This window comes from Lathyrus oleraceus, chromosome 5, assembly GCF_024323335.1.
Source record: "Lathyrus oleraceus cultivar Zhongwan6 chromosome 5, CAAS_Psat_ZW6_1.0, whole genome shotgun sequence".
Taxonomy (NCBI): domain Eukaryota; kingdom Viridiplantae; phylum Streptophyta; class Magnoliopsida; order Fabales; family Fabaceae; genus Lathyrus; species Lathyrus oleraceus.
Window position 1 is genome coordinate 260022884 of NC_066583.1, and position 16019 is coordinate 260038902.

The 16019-nt window shown below is 28.3% G+C and overlaps 2 protein-coding genes across 2 annotated transcripts; one reads left to right on the plus strand and one right to left on the minus strand.

The window, feature by feature from the left end:
- Window positions 1-4152: 4152 nt before the first annotated feature.
- On the plus strand, window positions 4153-7029 carry LOC127080093 (uncharacterized). Its single transcript, XM_051020422.1, has 3 exons — window positions 4153-4489; window positions 5202-6948; window positions 7011-7029. Exons 2-3 carry the CDS (start codon window positions 5810-5812, stop codon window positions 7027-7029), a joined length of 1158 nt encoding a protein of 385 aa, XP_050876379.1. The 5' UTR covers window positions 4153-4489; window positions 5202-5809.
- Window positions 7030-14252: 7223 nt separating this feature from the next.
- Window positions 14253-14991, minus strand: LOC127083692 (60S ribosomal protein L27a-3). Its single transcript, XM_051024022.1, has one exon. It carries the CDS (start codon window positions 14820-14822, stop codon window positions 14379-14381), a length of 444 nt encoding a protein of 147 aa, XP_050879979.1. The 5' UTR covers window positions 14823-14991; the 3' UTR covers window positions 14253-14378.
- Window positions 14992-16019: the final 1028 nt, after the last annotated feature.

Below are 16019 nucleotides of genomic sequence, written 5' to 3' on the forward strand. Positions count from 1 at the left end.
AGAACATTGACAGTCTTTTTAGGGTTAAGAAAATAATGCATATTTTGTTGTCAACGTTTGAAATGAATCCCCTCAAACTTAAATGGTTTGTCAGAGACAAAAAAAAGCCACATAGGTACCATTAATTTCTTGTGTAGTCGTGGCAGTCTGAAACGTCTTAGAATTGTTGTTTTATGATTTTTGAAAAATTGGCACTGAAGAAATTATTGGGTCGGGTCACGCACTAAGTCGCTCTCTTTAATACATTTTGCGACATTGCTCAAATTTGTGCAAAGCATTTACACCGCCACGAGCTCGTCAAGATAAATCAACTCAGTTTTATATTATCGATATCGATTACTACTTACACGGTAGGTAACAGTCTAGAATTACACCCTCTAATGACACTATGATCAGACAAATATGGTATAAATATCACTCTGAGTATTTGATTTTTATACCAGGCGTAGATGGCGCGGAGAAGCCACTCGAAAACAGAAAATAAATTTTAAGATGTAGCATAGACGAGAGTGAGGAGAAAGATTTCATAATATGGAAATCTGAAGTGAAGAAAATGAGATGGGAAGGCCTTTATTTATAGGCGAAAAACTTACTTAAAAGAGAGAAAATACGGGGGAAATGAAGCGGATCAGGCCGAAAACTAGACTCAATACTTCAATTATAGCATCTCTTATGATCGAGGAAATTAGATTTCAAAAACTTTGAAACCCACAAAATTTTGCTATTAGATGATAACACTCAACAAATTACTCTCTCAAGTCCTATTTATAAGAGAATTGATTTTTTTAAATTTATTGAATAATCAATATATATGATTCATTAGACTGTTCGGATATATTGATTATTCAATAAATCTAAAAAGTAAATTTTCTCTTATAACTAAGATCAAAGATAGTACTATATTTCCTTAATTCAAATGCATTTTAAACAAATGGTCTATCTAGTAGAAAGTGAAATATCTAGTAGAAAGTGAAAAGGAGAAGATAGAAAATGATGAAATTTAATGAAAATGTTTAGATTATTAACACTACTATGGAAAGACAGTGCAGAGGGATGTGAAAATTTCTAACAAATGGTTTGTCTGATATGCTTTCAAAAGTAATGTTTCATACTATTCTTTGATAGAATAGAAAATGGTGTTATTAAATGCGTCCAAACGTGTACTTCTAAATTATTTAAAGGATGTTTTTTAAGAGTGACTCTTAGGAAGTTCAACCCCCTTTGAAGAAGATTTTTTTTAAATAATCATTTTTAAAAAAAAAATCAAAAATAATAGATCTGATCAATTATTTTGCCGGCACATGGTGTATAGATCTGATCAATTATTTTGCCGACACATGGTGGTCCTAGCTTGTAAAAAAATGGATGGTCCTAGGCTCTTGGTAGCTTTATCTGGTTGAGTGTAAGCCGTACAAAACATGATATTTAGGGGGTTTACAATAACCAAAGTAGAGCTCATGTGATTTTCAGAGCAACAATGTTGGCTAACTAAACAAACACGATGAAATAGAAAAAGCTCAAAGCAGAAATGTAATGGAATAAAATGGAATGTAAATTTTCATTGTTTAGACATTTTATATGTAAAGGAACAAAATGGAATACAAATATTATACATTGTTTAGACACTTCATATGTAACGGAATAAAATAGAATTTAAATCTTACGAATTTAAATCTTATTTTAGTGTTTAGACATTTTATTGCACTCCAAATTAAATTTAATAAAAAAAATATATTAAATCAAATGGAATGAATTACTTCGTATTTCATTCAAATCCAAACATTATTTAGACACTTTATATTTAATGGAATAAAATAGAATTTAAATCTTACTTCAGTGTTTAGACATTTTATTGCACTCCAAATTACATTGAATAAAAAAATAATATTAAATCAAATGAAATGAATTTCTTCATATTTCATTCCCCCTTAATCAATTATTCATAAATCCAAACAATAAAATCTCATTATTTTCCATTACATTTCATCTCATTTCACTGATCCAAAACTGCCCTCAATGCTTTTTACTACCGGTCACACCTTTGAATGCTTTCACATCAAGGTTTTTCACTACCAATACTACCTCTGAATGTTTCACATCATTCCAAAAGAAATATGATGAGAATATACGACCACATATATAGATTGAAATTTTATTTATACCTATAAATAAAGGGGATAGATGAAAATGGTATGACATTTTTTTCTTTTAATTTTATCCTTTATCAATTGTTATAATTACTATCAATTATTAAATTTAAAAAAAATACAAAAAGAAACTCATTTATTAAATACTAGCGTCCAAACGGGCACTCGCGTACCCGTCTGTCCGCTTTTTTAATGCACATCATTGAAAATATAAGTGATATTTTTTATTTAAATATAATTTTTAAAAAGTACAGCATGTGGAAGTTATTAGTAGGAAGTTACGTGGAAGTTATTAGTAGAAAGTTACGTGGAAGTTAATAATAGTGGTTTTATTGGAAGTTATTAGGTAAATTACACAATAAAATAAGGGTAAAAATGGTAGAAAAATAGGTTACACCAAAACAAAGTATTCTCTTTATATATTGTTATAGATGTAACCTCCATGAAGACACCAAATAACTTCTTCCAACACATCAAATATACTAAATAACTTCTTCCAACACCACTATATATGATAACGGCATATGTAATAAGAAGATAAAAAAATACAGGTTTAGAATGGATCAAAGAGAGAATAATGATTTCAAAACACAATTGCACAAAGGAAACATATATTTATATAAGAGATTAATTACTATACACTGTCAGTGTAAAAAGTTTTACACCGTCGATTCATCATCATCATCCGTTTGTATTACTTTATAGATTTTTAAAATAAAAGTCAAATTTCTTTTAATATTCGACGTCTATGATTAACTGACGGTGTAAAATCCTTTTACAATGTCAGTGTATTTCAATTAAACTCTTTATATAAATAGAAGGAAATTATATATTTCAAAAATAAAAACATTTTTTTCTCTCTCCTTACTAAAGTTAGGAGAAAAATTCCTAACCATACCAACCCACCTTTGTCTCCTTCTTCTTTTACTATATATCTCTCTTCCATAACCAAATCATTTTCTCAAATTCATCTTTTCTTCATTTCTTTTCTTCTTTGTCATAGTTAAGTAACATTCCCTTAATGTCTTAAATCGAGAGTGGATACACACTTCTCCTTTATTCCAAATCAAATATCATATTATTCTCATTTTTTCTCTTTTCCGTGTTCTTTAATTTTTTTTATTCAATCTCTTTTCATTCTCAAAATATCTCACAAAATCACATATATTTTCATTGTTTTTGAAGAACTCGGTTTCGATAATATTGTGGAGTTTTAATTTTAATATTCAAGATGGCTACTATCATATAATGAATTTGAGTGCTTTTTTTGAGTAAAATCTATAATAAATTTAGCGTCTAATTGCCTTTGTAATTTTAAAAGTATAAACATAAAAAATAACTATATCGTAAGTCCATTACAAATTACTATCCAATAATGATATTTTACATGAAAAGTTTTTTTTTTTTACAGATAATGTCAATTAAACTACATGTTAATAGATGGTTAATTCAAACTTATGTTTCATCGTTTTTGTTTTGTTTTATGACAGGAGTTTTAATACTATTTTGGATGGGATACTTGATGATAAATTTTTACAAATCAAACATTTCTAAATTTACCATTTGTAAACGTTTTCTTAACCACTTTTATGATAACTTCACTTTCAGTTTCTTTTCATTTATTTTACATTATAATTTTTTAAGCTTTATTTTTTCACTCTTTTCAGCCTTTGTAGTTAATATATTTATATTTTTTATTGTTTAAAATCTATTTTTTTTCCTTATAATATATCAATAAGTTAGTTTTTTTATATAAGTGATATTTCCATAAAATAAGACTTTTATTTCTTATCAACTGTATAGACATTTAAAAAACTGTTGTCATTTCACATCTTTATTTGTTTTTTTTTTATTATCTTAATTGCTTTCAAAAAAACTTGCAGTAAGAATAGGTCATGGAAAATGTTTAGAAGAGCAAAAATTATTGTATGATTATATCAAAATAACTAACTTTCAATTTGTATTTACTATTATATTTGTTTTCAGGAGTTATATTTGTATTTACCTTTATATTTGTTTTCATGACAAATATAATGTAACTCCCCCTTTAGAGTGGGAAGTAACTTCCACATAATATTAACCGTATCTTTTTTATAAGAATGAAAAACCAACATTTTTATAAATCTCATATTTTTCATTTTATCATGTAACTTCCTTCAATAACTACCATCTTTGATTTACACTTTCAAGTTGTGTGATAAAATGACCCTTATTAACATTGCAACTATTGTTTCTTCTCGATCTTCATTTTTCTCCAAAAATGATGTTTTGTGTGACAGTGGAAGAAAAGAGGTTATGAAATGTCAGTTTCATTTCTCTAGCATATTTCTCATTTCTATTAAGTAAGTTCCTATGATAATTATCATTTTTTATTGACACATTTTTAATCATTCTTAATAGTTAACCAATAATAGAACAAATTGTCGCAGTACACATTCATATTGTTGTTTGTTGATTTCTTTTTGAAATATTAGAAATACTCTTATATATTTATTATAGTTTTTTTATTGGTTGATTTACTTCTACATGTTCTTTTTTCTCTTTCTCATTTCTATTTTAATGTTTTTTAATCTTTTGACTGGGGTAAAAGGAAGGAAAAAATAACACAATTTTATGGTGGTGATGGTAACTAAGATGTAACAATAAAAAAATAATTTTTTTGAATACACATAAATATTTAATTTTAAATAATTATATTCAAATTATAAATTACAAAAATTATTTTCTAGAGTTGTTACATTGTTTTTTTCTTCATTCATGTTTCTATTCAAATTTATAAAAAAAACTGCATCTGCATTTCACTTTTCTATTTAGAATTTGTAGATTTTTCTTTTTCTATTCAGTTTCTCTCTTTATCATTTTCAATGATAATCTTTTATCATTTTGTATATAAGCTAATATATTTTAATGCCAAAGAAATGAAAACAGTTTAAAATATACATAAAAGGAAAATTTATAAGTATATTTGATATGATTTTTTTTCCTAATTACAAATTAAGTTGGTTTATTTATTCATTCTACTTACAAAATTGTTGTCTCACTGTTGTGTAATAGTGTAGCGGTAAATTCATGATCATCAAGCCATGGATAAGCTACCCATCAAATAACAAGAGTCGTCACCGCACTTTTATTGTTTCCAAGGGAAAAGGGGAAAAATACGAACAAAACCCAAAAGTAAGAAGTTTTTAAATCAAAACTAATAAAATGTCAGAGATTATGATCTCCCATCTTTACCCCCTAATACAATAGACAGAGGTACAGTTTTAAGTATCATACAAGAGGAGCTAGTGATCGATATCCCCAATGAAGATATTGAATTTGTTGCTAAGTTAAATAATGATCAAATGATTGCATTCAACACCATTATGAATGTAATTGTTCAAAAACACAGTGGGGTATTTTTTGTTGATGGTCCAGGAGGAACAGGTAAAACATTCCTTTATAGAACATTAATGGCAAATTTAAGAAGTAGAGGAGAAATTGTCTTAGCAATTGCATCATCTGGTATAGTTGCAACATTGTTACCCGGTGGTAGGACTGCACACTTTCGATTTAAGATACCTATTGATATTCAACCGAGTTCCATTTGTGGTATTCAAAAGCAAAAGGATCTTGCAAATCTCATTAGAGTTGTTGTCGCAATAATTTAGGATGAAGCACCAATGACAAACAAAAATTGTTTGGAAGCCTTAGATCGATCATTACAAGACATTTGTAGCAACAATGCTCCATTTGGTGGAAAAGTTCTGATCATGGGGGGAGATTTTCGTCAAGTTCTTCCTCTTGTAAGAAAAGTTACTAAGGCACAAATGATTTCAGTGTGTATTGTTCAGTCTCATTTATGGAATCATACCAAGATTTTGTGTTTGCGTCAAAATATACGATCATTGCATGATCAAGAGTTTGCAGAATTTCTTATTCGCATTGGTGATGGTGTTGAACCTACCAAACCAGATGACATGGTGAGGTTACCTTTACATATTGCAATCCCATGGGAAGGTGAACATTCCATACAAGTACTTATCCAACATATTTTTCCTAATTTAGAATTGCATGGTTGGGATGCCCCATATATGGTACAAAGAGCTATTTTGACACCAACAAATGATGATGTCCAGAAATTGAATGATATGATTATCAATCAGTTTCCAGGAGAAGAACATAATTTGTTATCATTTGACGAGGTTGAAGGAGATAATCATAATTTATACCAGCAAGAATTCTTAAACTCAATTGCACAAGGTAGTTTGCCACCACATATTCTAAAGATAAAAAAGGGTGCACCTTTGATGTTGTTACGAAATCTAGATCCTAGACATGGATTGTGTAATGGGATCCGGTTATTATGTCGTGGTTTATTTATGAATATGTTGGATGTGGAAATCTTGACAGGAAGCAACGCAGGAAAACATGCTTTTTTGCCTAGAATTAAAATAAAAACATCTGCAAGTGATGGACTGTCTTTTGTCCTTAGTAGAAATCAGTTTCCTGTGCGACTAAGTTTTGAAATTACAATAAATAAATCACAAGGACAAATCATTCCAAATGTTGGAATATATCTTCCACGACATGTTTTTAGTCATGGACAGTTATATGTGGCTTTATCCAGGGGTGTTTCACAGACTACAACAAGAGTTTTAACCAGGGAAGGAAAATTGAAAGGAGAAGATGGTGACTACACAAAAAATGTAGTCTACAAACAAATTCTTTTATCGCACCCGCATGTATTTATTAAGTACATTGAAAAAATTGCTCACACGTTGATTCCCATTTTGGCTACACGACATACCAAGCTTATATTGTATTATTTATATCATAGATATATAATAACTAAATATAATTTTCTTTTGCTTTAATATACAGCCAAACTAGAACACAGTGAAATCTTTCAATTATGTAAGGAGTTGAGATGAAAGAATGTTGAAACTTGCTTCGACATGAAAGTAAATTATACTTAATCATTTATTTTATGCTTTTATGTTAGATATAAATGGGGTGATAGTTGTAACACCCCGATAAAAATAAGATAATTATTTAAAATAAGTTAATAATATATTTATTAATTTAATTAAATAATTGGATTATTATTATTGGAATTATTATTATTGGAATATAATGTTGGAATCAGTAAAAAGAGTCTCATTTAGCAAAAAGAGGTTTTCACGTGAAAACAGAGAAACGACTCTAAAGTGGAAAAAGGGCAAAGAGCCAGAGAACAAGGGTTGAAGAGAGGAAGAGCTCGAAGCTAAAGGATTGCCGGATTAACTCAGGTAAGGGGGGTTTATCGTCGTTTAATGGGTATTATGGGTTAACATGTAATGGGTAGTGATAAACCATTGATTTGACTCTAATTAGATGATGAATGTTGAAATTGTGAAATTTTGGATGAATGAGATATGAGTATGATTGAGGAAATTCGTAGGAATTAGAGGTAATAAGGTTAGAAATTGTGAGATTGAATGTGTATGATCTGGGTTAGACAATATGAATGAATGTTGTGTAAAAATTGGACTATAGAAGGTTGGATCTGAGAATCTCGTAGCAGAGAAAACCATAGCAGATCTGGAATTCTGGTTTCTGGTCATACTCGTATGGCACTAGGCAATACGCGTATGAGATGGTCTGGTACGCGTATGGCACTAGGCAATACGCGTATGGATGAGGAAGATGATGTTTTGAACGTGGTTTTGTCTCTGTTGGTACGCGTATGAGGAAGTGGTACGCGTAGCATACGCGTATGAAGCAGGCAATACGCGTATGGGATTGGCTGAGAAATGGGCCATACGCGTATGGGACTAGGCAATACGCGTATGGGCAGAATTGTGATTTTTCTGTGCTGTTGTTGTGCAGTTTTTGGTTGTTCAGCTGAGTAATGTAATTTTAGCTGATGTATGATATAGTAGGGATCGTTTCCCGTCGTTTTGAGTAGTGTAGGTATTAGTAGAGTGTGCTAATACTGTGATTATTAATTGGCATGACATGATATGATTTTGTGATAACATGCTGATGATGTATGATGGTATGCATAATACTGTGAATGTATCTGTTATGTATGCAATTGTGAATGGACTGTTTATGGCTTAGAGTGTGAGAATATGTCTATTTTGAATTGTTGTTGATGTTTGCATGCTAGGTGATTTAGCATGTATATTATGGCCTTTATGGTGGTAGCTAATTCCCATGGTGAGGAATTAGTGAGTGAGTTATTGTAGATTGTTGTTGATGTTTGCATGCTAGGTGATTTAGCGTGCATATCATAGCCCTTGGGGTGGTAGCTAATTCCCATGGTGAGGAATTAGTGAGTGAGTCACTAGGTCTCAAATGAGTGGGACTAGTGAGCTTGGTAGCCGTATCTGGATTTGATCGGTGAGGTTGAACTATATGTTCACGAATAGTCGGTACCGCATGCATGGAGTCTCATTGCATAATGTATGTATGGCGTATAATATGAATGGATGTATTCCAATATTATACGTGTGTTTTGTGTTGAGTTGAGTATGATGATGATTATGAGTTGATGTTACCGTTGTTGAATGTGTGATATGATTAGGGTGATGAAATGTGTTAATTTACTTAGCATTACATGATATTTTATAATGCTTATTATATCGATTGAGGAACTCACCCTTACAACTATGTTTCAGGTAACGAGCAGTGATTGAGTAGAAGCTAGTCCTTGGAGTCTAGTGTAGTTCCTTAGTGGGTCATGCTCTGGTAGATGTAACATCGGGACGGGATGTTTCACTTGTTTTCATTGATGATTGTTGAACAAGTTTACATGTAATGTGTTACATGTTTTGCATTGTTGTTAGACTTTATCCGCTGCGAATTATGCAAATGTTTTATTTTGATTAAATAAATGAGCATGACAGGATATTTTGGTGAATGGTGTGAAGTGTCAAGTGTGACACCCTTAATTGCATATCTACTCTGATTTTATTTTGTGGTTTTTAATTAAATATTTGGGTATTTTAGAAGGGTGTTACAATAGTTATTCTCACTATTCTTATGCAATAAATTTTAGATAACAGACTTTGAAGATAAATGGAACACATGGAAGGATGAACAAAGTATTCCATCCATCGGCAAACTCGACAATAAGGTGTATTTGTCTTTTCCGTAATACGTATAAAAAAATTATTGCACTTTCATCACTCTTTCAGTAACATTTTTAGCATCCTCATTGAAAAAGGTCAAATATTTGAAAATTTACTCTATCGGTTGGAGCTTCACAATGATAACAGATAAAACACAACTTTGAAAAATGGTGAAAAGAGAAATAATATCTCAAAGGATGGAGAGGTTTTTATTTAATTCATTTAAGAATATATTTACTCTAGATTATTTTTGAATGCATGAATTTAACTGCTATTTGTGGTTTATGTAAATAAAATCATATATATTTACTAAGTCCATCGTTTTTCTTATTTACCAGAAATTCAGGTAATTCATAAACAAGTCATAATTGTTGTTCTACCAAATCTAGACTAAAACAAAGTATCTCCATTCTCCATGTATTATTTGTGTCGCAATAAACCATATTATATTCAAACGAGTCAAATGTTCTGAATGTATTTTTTTTATAATATGGTATTTCGTCGTGTATTTGTAGTTTTTTAAATCTCAAGAGCGCATTGATAAAAGGATGTACGAAGAATTGATTTGAATAGAGATTTCATGTTCGGCAATCCTCTTAAAGAACATCATTGATTACACATTATCAATATTACTTTGCAGACTTCGATATAATTTTGAATGTCTTTATTTACCATTTCAAAATGTAATAATATTATTTTTAATGCGACCTACAATAGAAACCTCATAAAAAGAAAAACAAATATTTATATGTGCGCATTAAAAAAAGCGGGCAGACGGGCACGGGAGTGCCCGTTTGTCCGCTTTTTTTACTGCGCTAACGCGTGAAAATATTAATAGCTTCTTTTTTTATATGTTTGATTTTAATATAAACTATTTATATGATGAATTATATTGGTATTTATTCAGATACATATTAAGTTTTGTTTGTATTCGCGCATTAAATTTTGTTTGAATTGAGAAAATCGCATTTTGACGTGACTTTGTTCAACCAGTTGTGAGTGGAATAATTTGGTGATTAGGAATACCATATATTATGAAAAAAAGAAAATACGTTACACCAAAATTAATTTTTGTCTTTATATAATTTTATAGATAGTTGAAAATCATAAAAAGATTTAGATAAAATAAGACAAAATGTGTTTAATAAATAATTAAACATAAAGTGACATTCTTATATTTTTTATTGCGCAAATGTGTAAAAATATTAACAATGTCTTTTTGAAAAAAATATATTTTAATATACATTATTTATATGATCAAACATGTGATATCTATTCAACTATATATTAAATTTTATTTATAATATGTAGTATTATTTCAATGTTTGAAAATTAAAATAGATATGTTATTTTTTAAGTTGTCAATAAAAATGCATTATTCAGCCTATAAAAATATATAGATTAAATAATTAAAAATTGTATCTCTCAATTTACTAAACAAATAAACATAAACATAAACATTAACTCTCTCTCACTCTCTCTCCTCTTCCCCCTCTCTCTATCTCCTTTTCCCTCTCCCTCTCTCTCTCCCTCCCTACCTCTTCCTATCCCTCTCTCCCTCCCTCCTTCCATCTCATATATGAGTGGTGTAGTTGAGAGTAACCTAAATTTTAAAAAACAATAAATAAAAAAAAAATAATATTCAAAATAAATGAATTCATAAATATTCAAAATTAATTTATACATAAAAAAACATAAAAATTGAAAAGAAACAAAAACTAAAACATATTAATGCAAGAAATTTTTTAAGCAGAAAGAAATAAAAGAGAGATAATAAATAGTGACAAATTCTTTGATACTCATGATAAGTAATTGCGTATCGGTAATGGAAATGTGTCCAAGTAATATTCTTTTTAACATGACATATGTGAAAAACATCATAAAAGACATACACACATAAGCGCAATAAAAAAAGCGGACATACGGGCACTGGAGTAAAAACAAAAATTCGGTGTAGCGCAATAAGGAGACTTGAAAATGGCAACGGACTCAAATTAGATTTTTTTGATCCCACATTGATTAGTTGAGATATATTTTGAATGTATTATTTGATGATATGACATTTCTTCATTTATTTGTAGTTTTTAAATCTCAAGAGAGCATTAACAAAATGATGTATGAAGAGTTGATTTGAATCTTTATAAGGTAAAAAAAAACTATATTACATTACTTACTATTAATTTTACTATCTTTTTCTCTAAAAAATTCTAATTTGAGAGTCTTACATTTTTTGTTTACTATAGAAAATAATTGCAATGAAAAAGAAAATTCGGCATTCCTCTTAAAGAACGTCATTATTACACAATATCAATAGTACTTTGCATGCTCCAATATATCTTTGAATATCTTTGTTTACCATTTTTAAAATATAATGATATTATTTTTAATATGACGTACAATAGAAATCTCATAAAAAAAACAGCAGACGGGCACGGGATTTGTTAACTTGACGTACTTGAGTTTCAAGTTGTGGAGAAAATTTAGGAGAAGAATTCTTTCCCTAACCGAGGTGGACCCGTCGCCTTCATCCAAATGTGTGGTGTTGTCTGACATCTTCATCTTCGGAAGAGGTGCCGGAGAATACGGGCTTGTTTGAATGGCTTTTTGTTTTTATTTTTTAAAAACTATTTTTGAAATCAATTTTAAAATATTGTTTTAAAGAACAAAATAAAATTAAACCTATATGACAATCTTATTTTTGAAAACTGTTTTAGAGATGAGAAAATGAAAAAATTTGTTTGATAGATGTATTTTTAAAATATATTTTAAAAATGAAATTTATATTATTTGTATTTTAATTTTATAATGATTTTTCAATATATTTTATTTTAATCTAGATATAGTTCGAAATATTTATAGTATAATATTTTTCATATTAAATTTAAATGTAAAATTTATGATATATTTTTAGAATGTTTTTTTAATATATGTGGGGTGGATATTCAAATAATCATATTAATATCAAATTTACTCTATTTTATATTAATTATCTTTATATTCTTACCATAAATATCATTTCTAGTAAAAAAAATGTAGATGTGTAATTTTTGTTGCACATTTTGAGTGATATGTACACTTCCGATTGACTCATCTCATTTTACATGTTTTTTTTTATATAGAAAATTTATTGAATTAAATTGTCTTGATATTAATTTATTCGAATTAAAATGAATAAAATAATAAAATATTGAATCAAAAGATACAAATTTAAAAAAGATTTGAAACGATGGAGCAATCCAATCATCAAAGAAAATCATTTTTATTTTTCTTATCCATCGATTTTACTTTCAATTAATATTATTGGATTAATATTATAGAAATTAGTGTCTGTTTGAATCACTGATATAGATCCTTAAGCTAATTTTTTTTAATGAGATCTCAAAACTACTTCTCCCTCCGTTCTTTTTTAAATGTAATTTTCTTAAAATCTAGGTTTATTTTTAATTGTCACTTGCAAAATTTAAGGTAGTTTTAACCGCACTTTTGTCAAAATTAACTCTAGGTAATTGTTATACATAGAGAGAAAAAGTAAAATGCATGTAGTAAATAATTAAGGATATTATAGATAAAAAAAGAGTTATTGTTTAAAAAGTAACAATAATGATTAGTTTTCTTAGTATAGATAAAAAGTATAAAAAAAATGACACTTAAAAAAGAATCTAAAGTATATTTTTTTTTGTAATTAAATACTTTGATTAACCAATTAATAGTCAAATTACAATAATTAGATTTAATTTCATTCATTGATTAGTTAATTAAGATTTAAATTTATGGAATTTATATCTAAAAATAATCATTTATATAATATTACATTAATCATAAATTAGTATTATAAGACTTGGTATCAATACTTTTGAAATGAATTTAAAAAATTACTTATCAAGGGAAGTGATTGTTGACACACTTTCACTGCATAATCCACCATTTTTTTTATAGTAAAATATAAAATTATTAATGTATAATATAGAGTTATTAATGTATTAATTAAAAAAAAAATCTCAAGAATGAATTGAATATTTATAAATGAATAATGTGTCAATATTAGGAATAGTATATTTTAATAGTTTAATATAATAAGTTAGATGGTATTTATATTTAGTTTTTTAAATGGTGCTTTATATTTAGTTAAAAATAGAGTAATTATTATTAAAGCCAAAAAAATGTTGTAATGTTGTAATTGATAAATGTTTAAAAATTAAATGAAACTTTCAAGTGACATTATTGTAGTTAATTAATTCCATTATTTACAATAATGCCATTAATGAAAATGGTTGATGTTTAAATTATAATAATAGATCAAATGTTGGAATTGGAAAGCAAAACACCGTATTGATTTTTCTGTTTTGAAAACAGGAAAATTTAAAACAGTTTTGGAAAATAATTTTTAAAAAATATAAATCAAACCAATTTTCTAATTTTTAAGTTTTAGAGTAGAGAAAACAATTTTTGAAAAGGCAATCAAACAGCCCCTACATATAGAAATAGTTAATTGGTGCATAAGATTTTAAAAAGAATACGTGTTTTTATCTGAATTTTGCTACCATGATAATATTACCAAATTATTTTTTCATAATATAAGATATTCCTAATCACCATAATTTAATGCGAACAAAACTTAAAATATTTACAAATAAATACCAATACAAACGGGATAGTGAACACAAAAACGATATCTTGAAGTATTCAACACAAACTTATTGCCTCGACTAAGTATGCGGTTGGAACCAGGTCAAAATAACAGAGATACAATAAACCAGAAAAACAAAACTAAGGAAAACAAAACTAAGGAGGTTGTTTTGCAGAGCATGAAAACAATATAAAGGTGCAAAATTTCATTGAAGTTCATTTCTATAACCTAAGATTCAATTTCACAATCATTATATTGAAAAACACTAATGACATAACAATTCCCAAAATGAAATTGATCGGTCCAAAAGTCACACGGCAATAGCAAAATCATTATCAGTTACCCATAAAATTTTAACGCTGGTAAATTAAGACAACAAACTTAAATTCCAAAAATATAACATAGATCTCAATATCAATATCATATCAAAAAGTCTAAAGCAACAACAAAAACCAAAAGGGCAAAAAAACCCTAATTTGTTCCAAATCGAAAGCAATAAGTAAAAAACTAAGCCGTAAGAATAACAGCTCCACCAGCCTCCTTAATCTTCTTCTCAGCAATCTTAGAAATAAGCTTCGTCTTGACCACAAAAGGCTGATTCTGAGGCAAAACTCCTTTCCCCAAAAGCTTAAAGTAGCCATGCTGAGTAACATCAATAACAGGAGCTTTCTTTTCCTTAAGAGCTTTGTCCTTAACCTCTTGAGGAATCAAAGAAGCGAGCCTGTCTATGTTCACAATTGGGGAATAGAATTTGTTACGAAGCTTGTGAAAGTATCGCATACCAACCTTACCGAAATAACCTGGATGGTACTTGTCGAAGAGGATCCGGTGGTGGTGCATGCCTCCAGCGTTACCGCGACCTCCGGGATGCTTTCGGTGCTTTCCGATACGACCGTGACCGGCACTGACATGACCTCTCTTCTTCCTGTTCTTCTTGAATCTGGTTGTCATCTTCGCCTTCTTCTCTCTGTTCTTCCCCTGTGTGAAAATTAGGGTTCAGGATTTTTTGTGGCTCACCATTTTAGATTATATATGAAGTTTTAAACGGGCCTTTTGATTTTTTTACTGAAATGGGCTTAGCCCGAAATTAAAATGAAACTGACCCATGTGGACTGAAAAATAAACTGGCCTATTTTTCTAATGAGCTTGTGCATCTATTTTTGGAAACAAAATACTTTATATCCTTCTAATTAATCCTCAGACCACAACACAAAATAAACGATACAAATTTCCCAATTTATTTAAATATAATTTAAATTTCACTTTAATTTTTTTAAACATATCTGGAATATCAAGATATCATTTTTTTTCTTCAGATTTTCTGTTTACATTATGTTTTTATTTACATTTCGAAACAGTATTTATATATTTTTAATACAAGAAAGTTTACAAATTCAAAAACTCTAATTAACTGTATAAGATTTTCTTTATCATCTCACTTAAATACTCTTAAGCTATTTACTATAATTAGAATTAGGAATAGATCAATGTCAATTAACATGCATGTACAACCTAGTCTATATAGTCTCTGTCTTTTTTATCAGATTTTTTTTAAATTGAAAATATATAAATTTTTTATAAATTTATTTAATTAAAAATATTAGATCTCAAGTCATAAAAAAATATATGTAACATTATAGATTAAATGTAGACTTTGATATTTTTAGCCAATTAGATTTAGGTTTGACAAAGTTTAGCTTAGCTCAACATATTTCCACCCCTAATCATATTAATTATAGAAGGAAAACGGATTAAGTCAATCGAACATGTTTGTGTTATGAATCAAAATTTTAAACTAACACACATAACTAAGGGTGTACATGGATGATAAACCAAACCAAATTGAACCATATATATGATTCGGTTTGGATCTTAAAACTATTGTTATAAAATCAATTTAGTTTCTTAAAACCGGTTTATAAGTAGATTTGTTCGGTTTTAAACCGGTTTTTCACAAAAAAAAATATAGTTTAAAAAAAACAGTTTTAAATCAATTTCTTTAAAACTAATTTTTTATTTTCTTAGAAAAATCAATTTCAAAACCAATTTTATAAAAAAAACAGTTTTTTAAAACTATATTTTTAAAAAATTAATTTTATATCAAAAATAATTTTATTCTCTTTTAATTAACTTTTTTTATTTTCACTA

Coding starts and splice junctions, on each gene's coding strand:
- LOC127080093 (XM_051020422.1), top strand. CDS start 5,810: ATGACAAACAAAAATTGTTTGGAAGCCTTAGATCGATCATTACAAGAC.
- LOC127083692 (XM_051024022.1), bottom strand. CDS start 14,822: ATGACAACCAGATTCAAGAAGAACAGGAAGAAGAGAGGTCATGTCAGT.